This window comes from Balaenoptera borealis (genome assembly GCF_965194805.1).
Source record: "Balaenoptera borealis genome assembly, chromosome: 3".
Classification (NCBI taxonomy): domain Eukaryota; kingdom Metazoa; phylum Chordata; class Mammalia; order Artiodactyla; family Balaenopteridae; genus Balaenoptera; species Balaenoptera borealis.
The window spans coordinates 83,637,724-83,656,733 of NC_138866.1; the positions used below are offsets into that span (position 1 = coordinate 83,637,724).

The window sequence follows — 19,010 nt, forward strand, 5'->3', positions numbered from 1 at the left end:
TAAGTACACAGCAAGTCAGTATGGCCTGGGAGCCTGGGTAGCGAGCCTTATCATCAAAGGAGTACTAGCACTGAGGTCCCAGAAAGGGAGGCATTTATCTCTATCTTCAAAACAGACATTCTTTACTTCTGGACAGTATACCCTTTTCTTTAATGGTTAAAGCAGATGCACAATGTATGTTTGATAAGCCATAACACGGGCTGTTTTAATTAGAATAAAGTTCAAGCCAAATCATGTATAATCCAGAATGGCTTCCCCATACTTCAGTATGTGAAAATTTCTTCCATCAGGTAGTTTGGGAAGATAAAAGGAATAATTAATTTACATAATGGACTTTTAAATTACAGTTGTGGTAATGCCACAAAGGAGACATACACAGTCTACAAAGAGTACTTTTCTTGGCTTCTTGCCAAGAGAGAATAGCAAATATAAATTTAATGACGGGAAAAAGCTTTGTGTGTGCAGCAATAAAAATGCCAGTGTGGTTAGCATAGAGAGTGAGGAAGACAGTGGTATGAGATGAAGTCTGAAGTCTGAGAGTCAAGTAGGACCCAAATCTTGTAGAGCTTTGTAGGTCCTGGTAAAGAGTTTATTCTCAGTACAGTGGGAAGCTTTTAAAGGGTTTTACATAAGGGAATGTCTTAAATGTGATTTATGTTTAAGAAGATAACTGCCTACTATGTGGAGAAAGTATTTTAAGGGGATAAGAGTGAAAGTAGGGAGACCAGTGAGGTAGAAATTGCAATATTCTACTTGAGAGATGATGCCAGCTTGAATTATGGTGGTGGCACTGAAGATAGAAGTGAATGAATTTGTGATATATATTGGAAACAGAACCACTAAGACTTGATGATAGATTAAATAGAAGTGGAAATAGCTGTCGTACTTGTTTGATCTCAGGAAAAGTTTTCAGTTTCACCCTTAAGTTGATGTTTGCTGTTAGTTTTTTAAATAGATACTGTTTGTTAGGTTAAGGAATTTACCTTGTATTCCTGGTTTGCTAAATTTTTTTTTAACATGAAAGGATGTTAAAAGTCAGCAAACTTTTTTTTATCTGTTGAAATGATCTTAGGATTTTTCCCTTTTAATTTGTTAGTATAGTAAATTGTAAAATTGATTTTCTAATGTTAAACCAATATTGCATTTCTGGAATATAACCAACATGACCGTGATATATTGTCCTTTTCACAACCTTTCCACAAGTTGCTGGCTCTTTTTTTGCTATTCTTTTTAGGATTTTTATATTTATTGTAGTGAAATTAGCATGTAATCTTTCCTTTATTGTACTGTATTTTTCTGGGTATGGGGTGTCTGTGTGTGTATATGAGATGGAGGTGGTTGCGTGTAAGAGAGCTTTTTTTTGGTTGCTTTGGGTCTTCATTGCTGCTCATGGGCTTTCTCTAGTTGTGGAGAACGGGAGCTGCTCTTCGTTGCAGTGTGTGGACTTCTCATTGCGGTGGCTTCTCTTGTTGCGGAGCACGGGCTCTAGGTGCACAGGATTCAGTAATTGCAGCACACGGGCTCTAGGGCGCACGGGCTTTAGGAGTTGTGGTGCTCGGGCTCAGTAGTTGTGGCTCGAGGGCTCTAGAGCACAGGCTCAGAAGTTGTGGCACACGGGCTTAGTTGCTCCGCGGCATATGGGATCTTCCTGGACCAGGGCTCGAACCCATGTCTGCTGCATTGGCAGGTGGATTCTTAACCATTGCGCCACCAGGGAAGTCCCAAGAAAGCTTTCTTTAGATACAAAATAATTAAAGTGGTGAAGGTGGTTGCTTTTGGGAAAGAGGATAGTATGTAATAGCTTAAATTTTTAAATTAAAAATATTATTTTAAGTAGATATAGGTGTTATCTGTGAACAGGAGGTAAGTGGAGCCAGAAGAATGGATAAGCAGACTGAGAAAGTGATGGAGGACAAAAGGAGAGGGTCAGAGATCAAATCCTAGAAGATGCCCATCACCTTATATCTATATTAACAGCTAATTAAATAAATCAATACTGAAAAATAAGCAGACTTTTACTTCAGGTTTAAGTTCATTATGAAGTATTGTTCTTTAATTTGACTTTTGTTATATATGATGAAAGCATGTAAAATAAGATATCTTTTAAGTACCTTTTTTTTGTTGTTTTGGTTTTTTACTTATTGCTAAGAAGTGTAAGAACATTGATTCTGAAAGTTTGTGTATGTGGTATTTTTTTTTTCTAAGTAAGTATTTTAGTCTTTTTATCTATCTGTCTATTTATTTATTTTTGGCTGTGTTGGGTCTTTGTTGCGGTGCATGGGCTTCACATTGTGGTGGCTTCTCTTGTTGTGGAGCACGGGCTCTAGGCACATGGGCTCTAGCAGTTGTGGCACATGGGCTCAGTAGTTGTGGCTCGCGGGCTCTAGAGCGCAGGCTCAGTAGTTGTGGCGCATGGGCTTAGTTGCTCCGTGGCATGTGGGATTTTCCCGGACCAGAGCTCGAACCCGTGTCTCCTGCCTTGGCAGGCGGATTCTTAACCACTGTGCCACCAGGGAAGTCCATATGTATGTGGTATTAATTTAGTATTGTGGTAGAAATGCTAATATTGTTGAGTCAGAATCTCTAGCTATTCTGTTTTTTGAAATCTACAATGGAATTTTTTCTTACCCAGGGATAAAGTTCTAAGATTAAAATGCATAAAGTTAAAATATAGGTATGGATAGGTAGGAGATAAGACCAATTAAAGAAACTTCAGGTTATGCTTCTTATTGCACACTCTTTCCAAGACAAATACTCATTGAGTGAGATTGTAAACATAATCAACTACACTGTTTAAAATGTTTTTTCCCCCCCAATTATTTATTTATTTATTTATTTATTTATTTATTTATTTATTTATTTATTTATGCATGCATGCATGCAGCCCGGGTCTTTGTTGCAGCATGCAGACTTCTTAGTTGCAGAAGGATGAGGGATCTAGTTCCCCAACCAGAGATCGAACCTGGGCCCCCTGCATTGGGAGTCCAGAGTCTTACCCACTGGACCACCAGGGAAGCCCCTAAAATGTTATTTTTATGTCTTAAATTTTTTTTTGCTGAAGTACTTAAAGTTAAACTTTCATAAGATAAATATGCATTTATGCAAATCCACTTTATGCAAGTATCAGTATTTTGATAGCTGATTGACTATATTTTGAGATTGAATTATTATATAATCCATAAACTCATATAAACTAGGACAAATTTTTATTTGAACCATTAACGTCCATATCATTCCAATCAGAGTTAGTCACTGATTTCCTCTTGAATATGAGAATTTTCCAGGATTGGGAATTATAAGAGAGTAGTTTAAAATCCTCAAAATTTCTCATGTTTCATAGCCCCATAGTGAAGTTTTTCCTTTTTTTTTTTTTGGCCCTCCCACAGAAAGTAATCCTGAAATTACAACTCTGCTCTGCTTTTAATCTCTTCACAGATTACAACTTCTCTTCCTTTTTTCTCACCTTTTCTCATTTTGTGTATTTGTTACAGAAACGGTTTTTCTTCGAAAATGGATGGGATGTCTTCAGAGGCTAATGAAGAAAAGTGAGTTTGGGAAATGCAGCTAAAAATGTTCAACTCTTTATCAGGGAAAGATACTTTTCCAATTAGTAAGACATGTTTACAACTTCTGAAATGTTTTCGCAGTCTGTTCCAGGGAAAAGAAGTAAATGTTACAAAGTCACAGCACTCCCTGCCATATCTTAATATAAACTCATCTAGAGTCAAAACTGAGAGGGACTTTAGAGACCACTTCCTATCTCTTCAATTTAAGGATGAGAAAATTGAGGCCCAAGGAAATGAAATGATTTGTCCAAAGTTGGCGTCACAAACTAGTGGCAGTTTACAGCCTACAGGCATATATATATATATGACAAAGAAAAAATTGTCTAAACAATAAACAATGTTTTTAAATTTTTGAATTAGTTGCCAAAATTTCAAGATTTCATAAAACAATTAGATTTTCAGCTTTTCCTGAAAAATCAAGTGGTGCAACACTGGGCTCATATTCTTGTTTGGCAACAACTAACATGAGTGGAGTACATAATAGCTGTGATGATCAAACCAGGCAGGAAGGAACTCCCCTTTATAGTCTCAATACCACCTATTTTTCTTGCATCTGCTAAGTTATCTGTTTGGCCACCATAGCCAGTTGAATATTCAAAACCTGGTCTAAAAATCACACTGTAGTAAAACCAGAACTAGAATCTCTTGATTTACGGTCCATTTATCTTTTTTTTTTTTGGCTGCACTGCGGCTTGCAGGATCTTAGTTCCCTGACCAAGGATTGAACCACGGCTATAGCAGTGAAAGCACTGAGTCCTAACCACTGGACCGCCAGGGAATTCCCTTTCTTTCTTTTTTTTTTTTTCTTTTGGTCCATTTATCTTATAATTGTGCTTATATCAATATGGTAAATTATGTTTTACTGATTGTTTTTCAAGAGATAGTCTTATGGTATACCATATGTATTTTAAAACACTGACTTTCTAAATACTGAATTTAAGACTTGTAATATAAATTTTATTAAGTGAAAGTGACGCCAAGTGTTAAGTGATGACCAATTTAAAAGCATGTAAGGGATGTTATAATGATGGGTTTTAGAAATTCAGTCTTTTACCGCTGTGTATGTAATTTTTTTTTCCTCTTTCAGTGACAATGTAGAGAGACCTGTTAGAAGACGACATTCCTCAGTAAGAAACACCTATTTGAGCTAATAATTGTTAACTTTTATTGAATGATGACTACATACCACAGTAATTTTGAATGACATCACCATCCCAACCCCGCTGGCTTCTATTGCTCTCTGGATAGACTCAAATATTTAACCTGATTACACAATTCTGTAAATATACTAAAATTCCTATTTTATGGGTTTCATGGTAATTTAATACATGCTATGCTATGTAAATTATACTTTAATAAAGCTGTTTAAAAAATATATTTAAACGTGTACAAAGCTGTAGCAAGACACACAATAATCCAACTCAAACTGATTTAAGCACAAAATTTATTGGGTTATGAAATTGAAAAAATCCAAAGATAGGTATGATGTTAGGCACAATTTAACCAATCAGGTGTTCCAACAGTAGCACCAGAGGTTGTAGGGTACTTTCACTGTAAGCATCTTTGCCACAAACACTTTTGCCACATAACTAATTGGCAGCAGTGCAATTTAGCTGTAAAGGTTAAATAACTAATTGATAGTTTGATTTCATTTCTTCATTGATGCAGTACTCTCATTTTTATATTACATAAATCTTAGATACGCCAAGGTCTCCAAGGCAGAGTTGAACCCATTTCTCCCATAGAATTTTAGAACATCTGTCAACAGACATGACATAATGCCAAGAGCAAACAACAGTGTGGAAGGGTTTTATAATGCAATACAAAGCTCAGTTACAAATATGTATCCTAGTATTTGGAAACTGATAACCTGTCTAATGAAGGAAGAAATTTTAATGAAAAAGAAAAAGCGCGATGCCAAATGAAGAGAACGAATCAATAAACAAAAAAATGTATAAAATACTATGAGCAAAAGACAGAAGGCAAATGCTTAGGTACAACCCACAAAATAAAATCAGTTATTTGCTCAGCATTGCCATGAATCTACACACATTTTAAATGTATTCAAGTATTTCATATCTTCCAATAAAGTCTTTAACTTTCTTATTCATTTTTCATGTTTCATTATGTCCTCTTTAATGTCCCTCTTTTATCTTTTATAACAAAATTGCCTTACGGCCAGTTAGTTACGCAGCAAAAATGTTTGCAACAAAGATGTCTGTGGCAAATATGCTTATGGTGAAAGTACTGGACACGATCACCAGTACTAGGATTTCATTTTTTATACTCTGATCACTTTATCTGGGTAATCTCCATTATCAGAACGGCTCTTCCTCTGTGATTACTATAGTACATCTAGCTCTCCCAACTTCCAGGTTCAAGTCCTACATAAAAAATAGTGTCTGTTTCCTCAGGATAAAAAAAAAAGAGAATTCTCAGGATTGAATCATGTTGGCTGATTATCTTGATATGGGTCAAGTCCTCATTACCAAACCAGTCACTATTGACAAAAGAATATCATGTGCAGATTGTTCTCAGCCAGGGCTACCTGTTGAACTCTAGAGTTGGAGTAGAGCTTTACCCAGACCACATGGGATGAGAGTAAGCAAAATAATTGGGGAATGTGGGCAAGGAGAAGGGAATAGATGCCGAATATTTAAAGCAGCCACAAAGTATACCACTGAGCAATATGAATTTGAGGAGTTTTAGAGGTTTTTACAGGAATTTTACCATCTCTACCTTTCTGCTCATGGTATAACTTGAAATGAAGTGATTATTAATAGACATTGCAGATTTTCTTGAATAATTCTGTTCTAGATTTTGAAACCCCCAAGGAGTCCTCTTCAGGACCTCAGAGGTGGGAATGGGAATGAAACTGTTCAGGTAAGTCTCTGGTACAAATGCTTTATAGATGACTGTTTTCAGTGATATTTTTAATAGTTAGAAACTTTATTAGCTATATGAAGGGAGAATGTCATAAATGATTCTCAGTTGAATATGTACAAGTAAGCATCCCATGGCCTTAAGGTTAAAATCCAAACACTTGAGCAAGCTGGCACTCTTGATTTTTAACCCCTATTTGCTTTTCCAAACTTCTTTCTTGCCACTCTCATACATGTGTCTCACCATTCAGAACTGTTTACCATTCCCCAAACAGACATGAACTGTCAAGCCTGCAGGTATTTACATGTGATGTTACCTCTGTCTAGATGGCTAGTCCCTCATTCTTCGTTTATCTGCCAATATTTTATTAAAAATTTGTTTTTCAAACACACTGAAAAGTAGAAAGAATTTTAGGGTGAATGTTCATATAGTCATTACCTAGATTCCATAATTAATATTTTATCATACTTGGTTTATCATATATTTGTAGTCCTCTTTTTTAAAAATTAATTAACTTATTTATGAATTTTGGCTGCGTTGGGTCTTCGTTGCTGCACACTGGCTTTCTCTAGTTGCAGCGAGTGGGGGCTACTTTTCGTTGCAGTGTGCAGACTTCTCATTGCGGTGGCTTCTTTTGTTGCGGAGCATGGGCTCTAGGCACATGGGCTTCAGTAGTTGTGGCTCACGGGCTTAGTTGCTCCGCGGCATGTGGGATCTTCCCGGACCAGCGCTCGAACCTGTGTCCTCTGCATTGGCAGGCGGATTCTTAACCACTGCGCCACCAGGGAAGCCCTGTAGTCCTGTTTATCTGGTAATTCCTATTTGTTTTCAAGACTCAGTTTTGGTATCATTTCTCTCAGAAAATCATCCCTTAACATCTCCTGTTGTAATTGTTTACTAATGTCCATTCTAAATTGAGAACTCTCTGAGGTTGGGACTTCGTTATATGTTTTTAAATATATTATGCCTGGTATATAGTTCACTTTCAGTACATTTTGTTGATTGATGAAATGTGTATAGTTTTGGAGACCATATCATTCTGAGTGCTTATGCTACTTCTGCCTCTCTTATCTTTCTATTTCTCAAATACATCAAGCCTTTCCCTGCCTCAGGGCCTTTGCACATGCTCTGCCTAGAATGTTTTCCCTCTGTCCAACTCTTCATCTGACTACTAACTAATCCTTCAGGTCTCAACTTAAATGTACTTCCTCAAAGAAATCTTCCATGATTATCAGGCTAAATTATTTTTTTATATACAGTGTTTATTCACACCACTCATTACACTTTGAATTTTATATTTGTGTGGATTTTTTGTTTTAATCTGTTTCACCATTAATCCCCATTAGAGTAAGGACTGTATTGTTTCCTTTACCAGTCTTTTTCCATCACTCAGCATGGGATTTGGTATGTATGGTGTTTTTTAATTTAATGAATGTTTGAATGAGTAAATGATAGATTCATAGACTCACAGAGCTTTAAAACCAACAGGACCTCAATACTAATCTTGAATCTAGTTCCTTCATTATATAGATGAGAAATATGAGGTCCAGAGAGGTTAAATGTTTTGTCTAAGCCCACACAGTTAGTGGCAAACTTCAAATTGGAGCTCTAATCTAATTTCTAACTCAGTGCTCTTTCCAATATACCACACAAATTTCAGGGGTTTTTAGTAAGAAATATAGTAGTATTTACTATGTCCATATTATTGTCATTATTAAGCTCAAAGCTGCCTGTAGTGTCTGCCAAAGATCTTAACAGAGAGGATGATTCTTTGTTATAACAAAACTTGTCCTCAGTTATCCAGAATTAGCACAGTTAAAATTCTCTATGGATTTCATTTGTTTTTGTCTTTTGCTTTTTGTGTTCAGTATCTACGTGAGTAAAAATGTTTGCCGTTGTTAAGGAAGATGAGGGAAAATAAAAGTAAATTATAATGAAAAGATGCTCAGCATCACTAATCATTAGAGAAATGCAAATCAAAACCACAGTAAGATATTAACTCATACCCATTAGGATGGCTACTATTAAAAAAAAAAAAAATAGAAAATAGCAAGTGTTGGCTAGGATGTGGAGTAATTGGAACCCTTGTGCACTGTTGGTGGGAATGTAAATGGTGCAGCTGCTGTAAAATACAGTGGTTCCTCCAAAAATTAAAATAGAATTACCATATGATCCAGCAATTCCACTTCTGGGTGTATACCCAAAAGAATTAAAGCAGAGTCTTGAAGATATGTATACCACTGTTCATAGCAGTGATATTCACAGTAGCCAAAAGGTGGAAGCAACCCAGAGTCCATTGATAGATGAATGGATAAACAAAATGTGGTGTCTATGGAATATTATTCAGCCTTAAAAAAAGAAGGAAGATGCAAGAGGGAGGAGATATGGGGATACATGTATATGTATAGCTAATTCACTTTGTTATAAAGCAGAAACTAACACACCATTGTAAAGCAATTATACTCCAATAAAGATGTTAAAAAAAAAAAAGAAGGAAATTCTGATACATACTACAACATGGATGAACCTTGAGGACATTATGTTAAGTGAAATAAACCAGTCACAAAAAGACAAATACTTTATAAATTACACTTAAGAAGTACCTACAGTAGTCATATTCATAGAGACAGAAGGTAAAATTGTGGTTGTGGGCAGGTTGGCGGGGGAAAGGAGGAGTTGTTTAATGGATATACAATTTCAGTTTTGCAAGATGAAAAGATTTCTGGAGATTTGTTGCACGACCACATAGAGGTACTTAACATTACTGAAGTGTACACTTAAAAACAGTTAAGGGGGCTTCCCTGGTGGCGCAGTGGTTGAGAATCCGCCTGCCAATGCAGGGGACACGGGTTCGAGTCCTGGTCTGGGAAGATCCCACATGCCGCGGAGCAACTAAACCCGTGAGCCACAACTACTGAGCCTGCGCATCTGGAGCCTGTGCTCCACAACAAGAGAGGCCGCGACAGTGAGAAGCCCGCGCACCGCGATGAAGAGTGGCCCCCGCTTGCCACAACTAGAGAAAGCCCTCACACAGAAACGAAGACCCAACACAGCCAAAAATAAATAATAATAAATTAAAAAAAAAAAAACAGTTAAGGACTTCCCTGGTGGCGCAGTGGTTGGGAATCCACCTGCCAATGCAGGGGACGCCAATTCAAGCGCTGGTTCAGGAAGATCCCACATGCCGCAGAGCAGCTAAGCCCGTGAGCCACAACTACTGAGCCCGCGTGCCGCAACTACTGAAGCCCACCCGCCTAGAGCCCATGTTCCGCAACAGGAGAAGCCACTGCAATGAGAAGCCTGCGCACTGCAGCTAAATAAATAAATTAATTTAAAAAAAACAGTTAAGATGCTTCAGTATGTTATGCTAAGTAAAATAGTCGCAGAAGGACAAATACTACATGATTCCACTTATATGAGCTGTCTAAGATGGTCAAACTCATGGAAGCAGAGAAGAGAACAGTGGTTGCCAGGGACAGAGAGGAGGGGGAAATGGGGAGTTGCTAATCAACAGGTATAAAGTTTCAGTTATGCAAGATGAATGAATGCTAGAGATCCGCTGTACAACATTGTCACTATGGTTAACAGTATTGTATCATACACTTAATCTGTTAAGAGGTTAGATTAAGTGTTCTTACCACAATAAAATTTAAAAAAATTTTTTTTAATTTTTGAATTTTATTTTATTTATTTTTTTATACAGCAGTTCTTATTAGTTATCCATTTTATACATATTAATGTATATATGTCAATCCTAATCTCCCAATTCATCACACCACCACCCCCAAAAATTAAAATTCTTAAAAGTGGTTAAGATGGTAAATTTTATGTGAATTGTATTTTACCGCAATTAAAAAAAATTTTTTAATCTTAAAAATAGTATAGTAGGGTTACCATAATAGGCAACATATCACTTGTTTTGTTCCCAGTCTTTCTTCTACTTAATTGCAAAATAACCATTCATTTAAAGGAGAGAGAAAAGGTAAGGGATAGTAATCACCTTCCTTAAATATGTTGTTTGTGTCACTGTGCTTATTTTTCACATTGAAAATCATATTCATGTTAAGTGCTTCTATATTGGAATTTTTTGGAGAATCAGATTAATTATCAAAATTAATGATATCACATTAATTCAGAATAAGAACTGGTCTCTGTCTATCGTAATTTTGGAGACCTAATTCACAGTGGTTTCATTAAAAATCATACCATATATTCTCTGCCCTTAGGAATCCAATGCTTTGAGAAATAAGAAAAACTCTCGTCGAGTCAGCTTTGCAGATACTATAAAGTAAGTTGAAAAGAAAAATAATTAAAATGTTACAGGTAATACTTTTTGTGTGTCACACCAAATATGTTGGTACTAACTGATTGGGATAATTTGTGTTTCAATTAGAGAAGCTTTAGAAAATTGTTATTTAAAAGGCTGTTATGCTTAAAAGAGAAACATTGAAAGCATCCCCTCTACAGTCCAGAACAAAACAACTGTGTCTTACGGCTGCTATTTAACATTGTATTGGAGGTGCTAACCAACAAAAAAAAACTAGAGAAAGAAAATGGAGTTATAAAAATTGGAAAGATAGGGATAAATCTGTCACCTTTGCAGATTAAATAATTGAATATTAGGAAAATCCAAGAATATCAATTGAAATACCTCTATAAACAGTAAGTAGCAGGATACAAAATTAATATTTAGAAATTAATATATTTCCTATATAAAAATAATAACCAGATAGAAGATAAATGTCCTTTTTTCCATCATATTTAGTTGCTGTAAATTTAATAATAAAAGAATATAAATTGTACAGGGATTTCCCTGGTGGTCCAGTGGTTAGGACTCTGCACTTCCACTGCAGGGGACACAAGTTCGATCCCTGGTCGGGGAACTAAGATCCCAGATGCCCCGCAGCATGGCCAAAAAAAAAAAAAAAAAAAAAAAAAGAAAGAATTGTGCAAATGAAGACAAGTTCCTGAATAAGAAGATTTAACATCATAAAGATATCACTTCTCCCTAAGTTATTAATTTAATGTAATTCTTATATGTAATTTTTTATGATTATTTTCTTAATGCTGAGCAGTATATTTGTATTTCTCATTAAAGAGTTGTTTAATTGAGAATTTTCACATTCATATCTAGGTGGTAAAGACATCTTGTGGTCATTAATTTTCAGTTATATTGTAGTAAGAGAATGCTAATTTGTATTATTTTGATTTTTATTGAAATTTTCTGTGTGGTCTTGTATATGATCAATTTCTGTGAATGATCCATCCACTTGAACAGAAGATACATTTTGTATTTTAGGGTGTAGAATTTGATATATATCAATTATATCCATTTTATACATGTTGTTTGGGTCTTCTGTAATTTTATATAATTTTAGTCACTTTAATCTGCATGAATTATGAGAGAGGTAAATTAGTCTCTGACAGTGCATCCCACTCTATCCAGTAGTTTTTCTTTATGAATGTTTATTCTATGTTTATTGGTGCATAGTCATCATTGCTATATCTTCATTTGGGATTGCACTTTCTAGCATTATGAAATATTCATCTTTGCTTTGTTTATTGCTTTTTGACCCAAATTCTACCTAGACTGATCTTAAGATTTCTGTCTTTGTTATATTTTTGTTTTCATTTTTGTGGTATACCTTTGTGTAATGTTTGACCATGTATGAGCAATGGTAAAGTTAGTCGATTTCCTCTCTCCCAACCCAATTTTACTTAATAATATACTTTTGTACTATTAAAAATATGCTTAAACTTCAATTAAAACTTCATTGTATTATATAATATCCTTTGGCATTTATAATGGATGAGGTTATTGGCCTACTTCTTCCTCTTATTTTCTCCCCCTCATTCCCTACCCATCTTTTTTAAAAATTTTATTTATTTATTATTTATTTTGGCCGCACTGGGTCTTCGTTGCAGCGCGTGGGCTTCTCTTGTTGCAGTGTGCAGGCTCTAGAGCGCATGGGCTCAGTAGTTGTGACATGCGGCTCTCGTTGGGGCACACAGACTTAGTTGCAGTGTGTGGGATTTTAGTTCCCTGACCAGGGATCGAACCTGGTCCCCCTGCATTGGGAGCACGGAGTCTTAACCACTGGACTACCAGGGAAGTTCTTCCCCCCCCCACCCCCCACCTTTTTTTTAAGTTGTATTATATCTCTTTCTCCCTTTCTCTCACTCTCTTATCTCTCTCTCTCTGTCTCTGGGTATTTGACATTAGGTCATCTGTCACATTTGTGTTTTAGTTGTATTATATATATTTAAATGTTCACATCAGTTCTATTACTATAGTTGCCCTAATTATCTCTTGGTTGACCAAAGCTTTTTCTCTTATGTTTTCCCAAGAAGGGCTCATTGAAGCAATACTCCCTGAGTTCTTGGGCGCTCAGAACTGTTAGTCATAGCCTTTATACTTGAAGATTTAGCTGGATATAAAATCTTCAGTTCACATTTTCTTTTTTTCACTTTGAATATGTTTTGTTTTGTTTTTGTTTTTTATCAAACACCAAAGTCACTGAGGGTTTTTGTTTTTTATACAGCAGGTTCTTATTAGTTATCTATTTTATACATATTAGTGTATGTATGTCAATCCCAGTCTCGCAATTCATCCCACCGCCACCCCACATTTTCTTTAAGGAACTTGTTAATGTGATTCTGTTATCTTCTGGTATTGAATGTTTCTATGAACAAGTCAGAGGAGAGCATGATTTTTCCCCATCATAAACAACTAGATCTTTTTGACAGGCTACCTAACAGATTTTTTTTTCCTTTATCTTTGAAGTTTATTGACTTTACTTGGATACATCTTTATTTTGACTGTTTTGGGTCTTGAATCTTGAATTAACCTTTAAATATCTTTTTCTATTTCATTTAAATTTCGTTAGGGACTCAATAATTTAGAAACACAAATTATGTTTAAATTCTTTGCTTTTCTTCTGTATTATATTCTCTCTTAAGTCCTTTTATTTTCTTTTACTTTGTTCAGTTAAAATTTTTTTCTATGTCCTTTACCATATTTTCCAAGATAGTTATTCGCCCTTATGTCTCTTCCAGTTTTGCCTTCATTCTGTGATGATTATATTTTTTCTTCTGCTTCTTTCATGAGTTTCATCTGTTTGTGTGTCATTTCCTGTTTTCTTACTATCTTTTCCTTGAGTTCTTGTATTTCTGCTTTCATTTCTGTCTTTCATAGAGATTATTGCTTCGTTATGTTTTTTAAGTCCATAGCAAACTGTATGCATACAATTTTCATTTTCTCTGGGACAACATTTTTCTGAGTGTTTTTCTTATGTTAATAAGTTATGTTATGCTTTGCTTTCTTTTAATCTTACAGTGTCCTTATGGATTGTATACTTTTTACTCATCATTGAATGGGTTGGGTTTTCCTGAACCACCTATTTTCAAGACATTTCTGTGGAGGGAGAGGGGATGTAATGGTGTTCCAGGGTAGCTGTCTTTTTGTAAACAGGCTCTCCTTTTAGCTATCATAAAGATAGCTTGTCTACTTAATATCACCTTCTTCAAATTTTATTTTCTGTATAATTCAGACTTCTTTAACTTGGCCTATTGTGAGGTGAGCTCCTAGATCAATTTAACCTTGAATTTAAACATTTTAGGATGAGGCTTGATTGTTTCTTGTCCAGAAATCTTCCTAGGAAAGTCCTGGGCTTTGATCTGCATTGTTTCCCATTCCTCATTTGTTCCTCTCTCTCCTCTGAATTCTTTATCTTAACAAACCTTTAGGATCAGACAGATTAAAGAAATTCAATTCTGTATTTGCCATATAAAACATGATTTTGCATTAGGATAAGTTTATAGTTGCCCAGGATTTCAGTTGTGGGACTACTGGGAACATGTTTTCTTTCTTCTTTTCCTTAGAGGAGTAGTAAGTAGATGTTGGTAAGGGGTGAAGAAGGGGGTTCCCACTTAGCGGCAGACTATGTGACTTCTTTCTGTTACTGAATAGTTCCAAACAGTAGGTACCTTCTGAAATATAAATTCATTGTTGTCGATTGATAGTAATTCTAATTGTTTTATACTTCTTTTCTATCCATCTTTTATCCATAAATCAATTAACGTCTTCCTGGATAAACATGAGTTGTCAATATTTCATATGTATTGAATTCTGGGAGTGAGGGGTGGGAAAGACATAGTAAGATTTGGTATTATCAGGGAAGACTAGCTATTGCCTGCCAGTAGAGTTCCCTAGGTGGTATATTCCTTGGTGACGTTGCTACTGTCTTCCTAGATCTTGCCCTTGGCTTTGCAGGCTCCGTATTGTTTTTTTTCTGTACCAAAAATGGTTCTGTCTCTTAGAGATGGACTTCTACTAAACATATTCACTAGAGATTTGTGTATAAATAAGAATGCTACCACTAAATATATCATGAGAACCAAATCAAATGAATCAGAACCCTTATTTGAGTAGATCAACACATTTCTTATAGGCATTCTACCTAAGAAAGTAAATTATAATGTAAATATGGCTTGCTGATCATGGAATCTGAACTATTAGTTATTTGAATGATTCAGAATGTTTAATGGCACCAGGCTAATGAATCCATGTCCACAGTAGGTATGTACACACCTATTGCAAGCCTTGAATGATTCTGTCTGTATACTCCCAGTATACTCCTTGAATAGGTGTGGCCAAGGTTTGATTTAATAACTCATTTTCTCCCCTTTGTTTCAGACTGACTTTTCCTTCACATGCTGTTTTTCTGTTTTTTTTGGCTACACCACTTGGCTTGTGGATCTTAGCTCCCTGACCAGGGATTGAACCCAGGCTACTTGGTGAAAGCGCTGAGTCCTAATCACTGGACTGCCAGGGAATTTCCTTACGTGTTTTCTTTAGGAATAGTAATGTTAATGTAAAAATAACTATTTTAAATTTTCTGTTAAGCATTTGATTGTTCCTTGTGCTGTGTTAGATATTTTTGTGTAAATTACCTTTTTTCTTTTGAGTTACTACCTTGGGATTATAGTCCCCAAAGTAGAATTGCCAGACTTAAAAGAAGAAATGGTTACATAGTCATTATTACATTTTTGTTATTGGTTTTAGTACCTCTAGTAATGTACCTTTTTTTTCGTAAGGCACTGTAAATATTAGATTTTAACACTTAATTTTAGCTGATTTGATTGATTTTATTGTTATCTTAGTTATTTTAATTTGTACTTTATTTTTCATTACTATTTTTTCTATATTTTGTTCATTTATGCTTTTTTTTCCTTCTCATTTTGAAACGTTTCGTTTTTTATTTCCTAGTCTACCTAGACGATATTGAAGAAAATATTTTAAAGTTTTTGTGTGGTTAAACCCTTTAAATTTTGTGTTATTAAAGCATGTGTCTTTCTTGGTTCGTAAGTAATTTTTGCAACAGATTGTACCTTTGAAAGCTTTCCTTGTATCACAGACACTATATAGGTTGAAAAAAAAAATGAGAGAGCAAGGAACAACCATAATTAAGATAAATATACATAAAGTTAAATATGGAGGAAAGAATTATTTTGCCCTTTCAGTTAGGTGTCTCCATATGTTTGCTAAATGTTTTATTAATTATATGTATTTACAACTTACTCTTTGTCTACCTAATATGTGGTGTTCTAAAATTTGTATCTTGAGGCATCTAAATATATTTCTGCATTTTCTTCTTTGTATTTCTTTCATTTTTTTCCTCTGACTTCTTTTTTTACATGTAATTTGGTTTATTCATTGTTAGTTTTCATTGATAATTTTCATCTTACTGTATGATAGCAACATTGTTTAGTTCTAATACTTTTTTGCTATGAAACTTAATGTGTTGGATGACTTCATAATTATCTTTTCTGTCGTTTGTCCACAGATAATTTTTAGCTGTGAAAATTTTTAATTTGTAACTTATAGGTTGTAGATTGAGTTTAAAATTTTAAAAAATTTAGTCAATAGCCATTTTTTAATAGGGTAGCTCAGCCAATTTACATTTGTTAAAATCAGTACACCTATTCTCCCTGTATTGTTGGATAAATTTAACTTTATTGTTGCAGATTTTTGTTTTGTATTTAAACAAGAATGGATATTGGATTTTATAAATGCTTTTGACCATCTATTAAAATAACTAGAGTTTTTCCCAGTTTAATCTTTAATATGATAAAACAAATTTTTGGGTGTTGAGTTATCTCAGCATTCCTGGGATAAATCCAGTTTAGTCATAAAATATTCTTTTATTGGGTGGGCCAAAAGGTTCATTTGGTTTTTTCCGTAAGATGGCTCTAGTAGCACTTAGTCATCTTTAACTTCATTTGAAACAATTTTGTTAGATTGTATGTGACAGCTGTTATATCAGCGTGCATTTTAAAAAAGACTTATCAAAATCGGTGAATTTTTGTGTAGCCATTTTAATATTGAAGATGGAAGAAAAAAAGCGACATTTTCGGCATATTATGCTTTATCATTTCAAGAAAGGTAGAAAAGCAAGTGAAACGCAAAAAAAGATTTGTGCAATGTATGGAGAAGGTGCTGTGATCGATCGAATGTGTCAAAAGTGGTTTGCGAAGTTTCGTGCTGGAGATTTCTCACTGGACGATGCTCCATGGTCAGGTGAGACCAGTTGAAGTTGATAGCGATTAAATCGAAACAATAATTGAGAGCAGTCAGCGTTATACCATGCAGGAGGTAGCCGACATACTCAAAATATCCAAATCAAGCGTTGAGAATCATTTGCACCAGCTTGGTTATGTGAATAGCTTTGATATTTGGGTTCCACATAAGTTAAGCAAAAAAAACCTTCTTGACCATATTTCTGCATGTGATTCTCTACTGAAACATAATGAAAATGTTCCATTTTTAAAACAAATTGTGATGGGCAATGAAAAGTGGATACTGTACAATAATGTGGAATGGAAGAGATCTTGGGCAAGCGAAATGAACTACCACCAACCACACCAAAGATGTTGATGTTCTGTATATGGTGGGATTGGAAGGGAGTCCTCTATTATGAGCTTCTTCCAGAAAACCAAACAATTCATTCCAACAAGTACTGCTCCCAATTAGACCAACTGAAAGCAGCACTCGACGAAAAGAGTCCAGAATTAGTCAACAGAAAACGCATAATCTTCCATCAGGATAACACAAGACCGCATGTTTCTTTCATGACTGGGCAAAAACTGTTAAAACTTGTATGGGAAGTTCTGATTCATCCGCCTTATTCACCAGACGTTGCACCTTTGGATTTCCATTCATTTTGGTCTTTACGACATTCTCTTAATGGAAAATATTTCAGTCCCCTGGAAGACTGTAAAAGGCACCTGGAACAGTACTTTGCTCAAAAAGATCCATCTTTTGGGAAGATGGAATTATGAAGTTGCCTGAAAAATGGCAGAAGGTAGTGGAACAAAAAAGGGTGAATACATTGATCGATAAAGTCCTTGGTGAAAATGAAAAATGTATCTTTTATTTTTACTTAAAAAACCGAAGGCACTTTTTGGCCTGCCCAATAAAACATTGCTAGGGAATTCCGTGGCAGTCCAGTGGTTAGGACTCTGTGCTTCCACTGGAGGGGGCACAGGTTCTATCCTTGGCCAGGGAACTAAGATCCTGCAAGCCACACGATTTAAAAAAAAAAAAAAAAAACCTAGCAGATTTTCAGTAATCTTTATTTTGTTTTCTAGAGTATTCCAGACAGAGCCTCATATGCGCGCAGTGCAGCCAAACAAAAACAAAAACATTACTAGAGGCAGTTTGCTTATATTTGGGGATTTCTGCACTAATATTCATATGTGAGATTGGCCTATGGGTTTTGTCGTGTGCTATTCTTACTTGGTTTTACTATAAAATCAATCAGAAAGCTTTATTTTACCTTTCTCAAAACAGACTATAAATTAACATCATAGTGTTCTAATTAAAACTTCCAGATTTTCGGGAGTTCCCTGGTGTCCTACTGGTTAGGATTCTGGGCTTTTACTGCCGTGGCCTGAGTTCAATCCCCGGTCAGGGAACTGAGATCCTGCAAGCCACACGATTAAAAAAAAAAAAAAAAAAACCTTGCAGATTTTCAGTAATCTTTATTTTGTTTTCTAGAGTATTCCAGACAGACCCTCACATGAAAATAGTGAAAAAGTCAGAAATTTCAGGTAAATTTGTTACTGCAATCCCTGCTAAATCTGTTTTCTATATAATTATGCTGTGGTTATCTAACCAGATAATTGGTATAACTTAATATCCATCTTATTGCTTAAAAAGTGTAACTTGAGCAATGGGGGGCAGAACGTAAGATACATCGTTAGTATTTTTTTTTATTGTTGTTAATGTCCTTATGCAATTTTTCTAATGCTTAATCAGTGTATTATTGAAAAACTTTAATCTTTTCTCTATTTATAGAAACAGAAGCAGGAGGAAATGTTCTATTTATGCAGTAAGTAAAAAAATGTGATGTAAATTATACTTTAAAACTTGTTTACTCCTATTAAATGAAGTGTTTTTAAAGTTAAAATTCTTTTTGTTTTTTATTTCCATTCCCTTTTGTGGAATACTTAGGATTAATTCAGAAAACAGATTCTTTGCATAATTTAATATACTGCTGT

At 35.1% G+C, this 19,010-nt stretch overlaps 1 protein-coding gene across 4 annotated transcripts in view; it reads left to right on the plus strand.

Annotated features, from left to right (window-relative positions):
- The window catches only part of KNL1 (kinetochore scaffold 1), a 65,708-nt gene that overhangs the window by 3,463 nt on the left and 43,235 nt on the right, over positions 1-19,010 (plus strand). For 2 of the 4 annotated variants that reach the window (XM_082387212.1, XM_082387211.1), the window contains exons 2-7: positions 3,492-3,545; positions 4,654-4,693; positions 6,384-6,449; positions 10,676-10,737; positions 18,508-18,560; positions 18,808-18,841. In XM_082387212.1, the coding sequence (XP_082243338.1) occupies positions 3,511-3,545; positions 4,654-4,693; positions 6,384-6,449; positions 10,676-10,737; positions 18,508-18,560; positions 18,808-18,841 (290 nt within the window). In that variant the 5' untranslated portion in view covers positions 3,492-3,510. Of the gene's footprint in view, positions 1-3,491; positions 3,546-4,653; positions 4,694-6,383; positions 6,450-10,675; positions 10,738-18,507; positions 18,561-18,807; positions 18,842-19,010 lie in introns of those variants that run through there. The other 2 variants (XM_082387214.1, XM_082387213.1) reach the window with 2 other exon arrangements.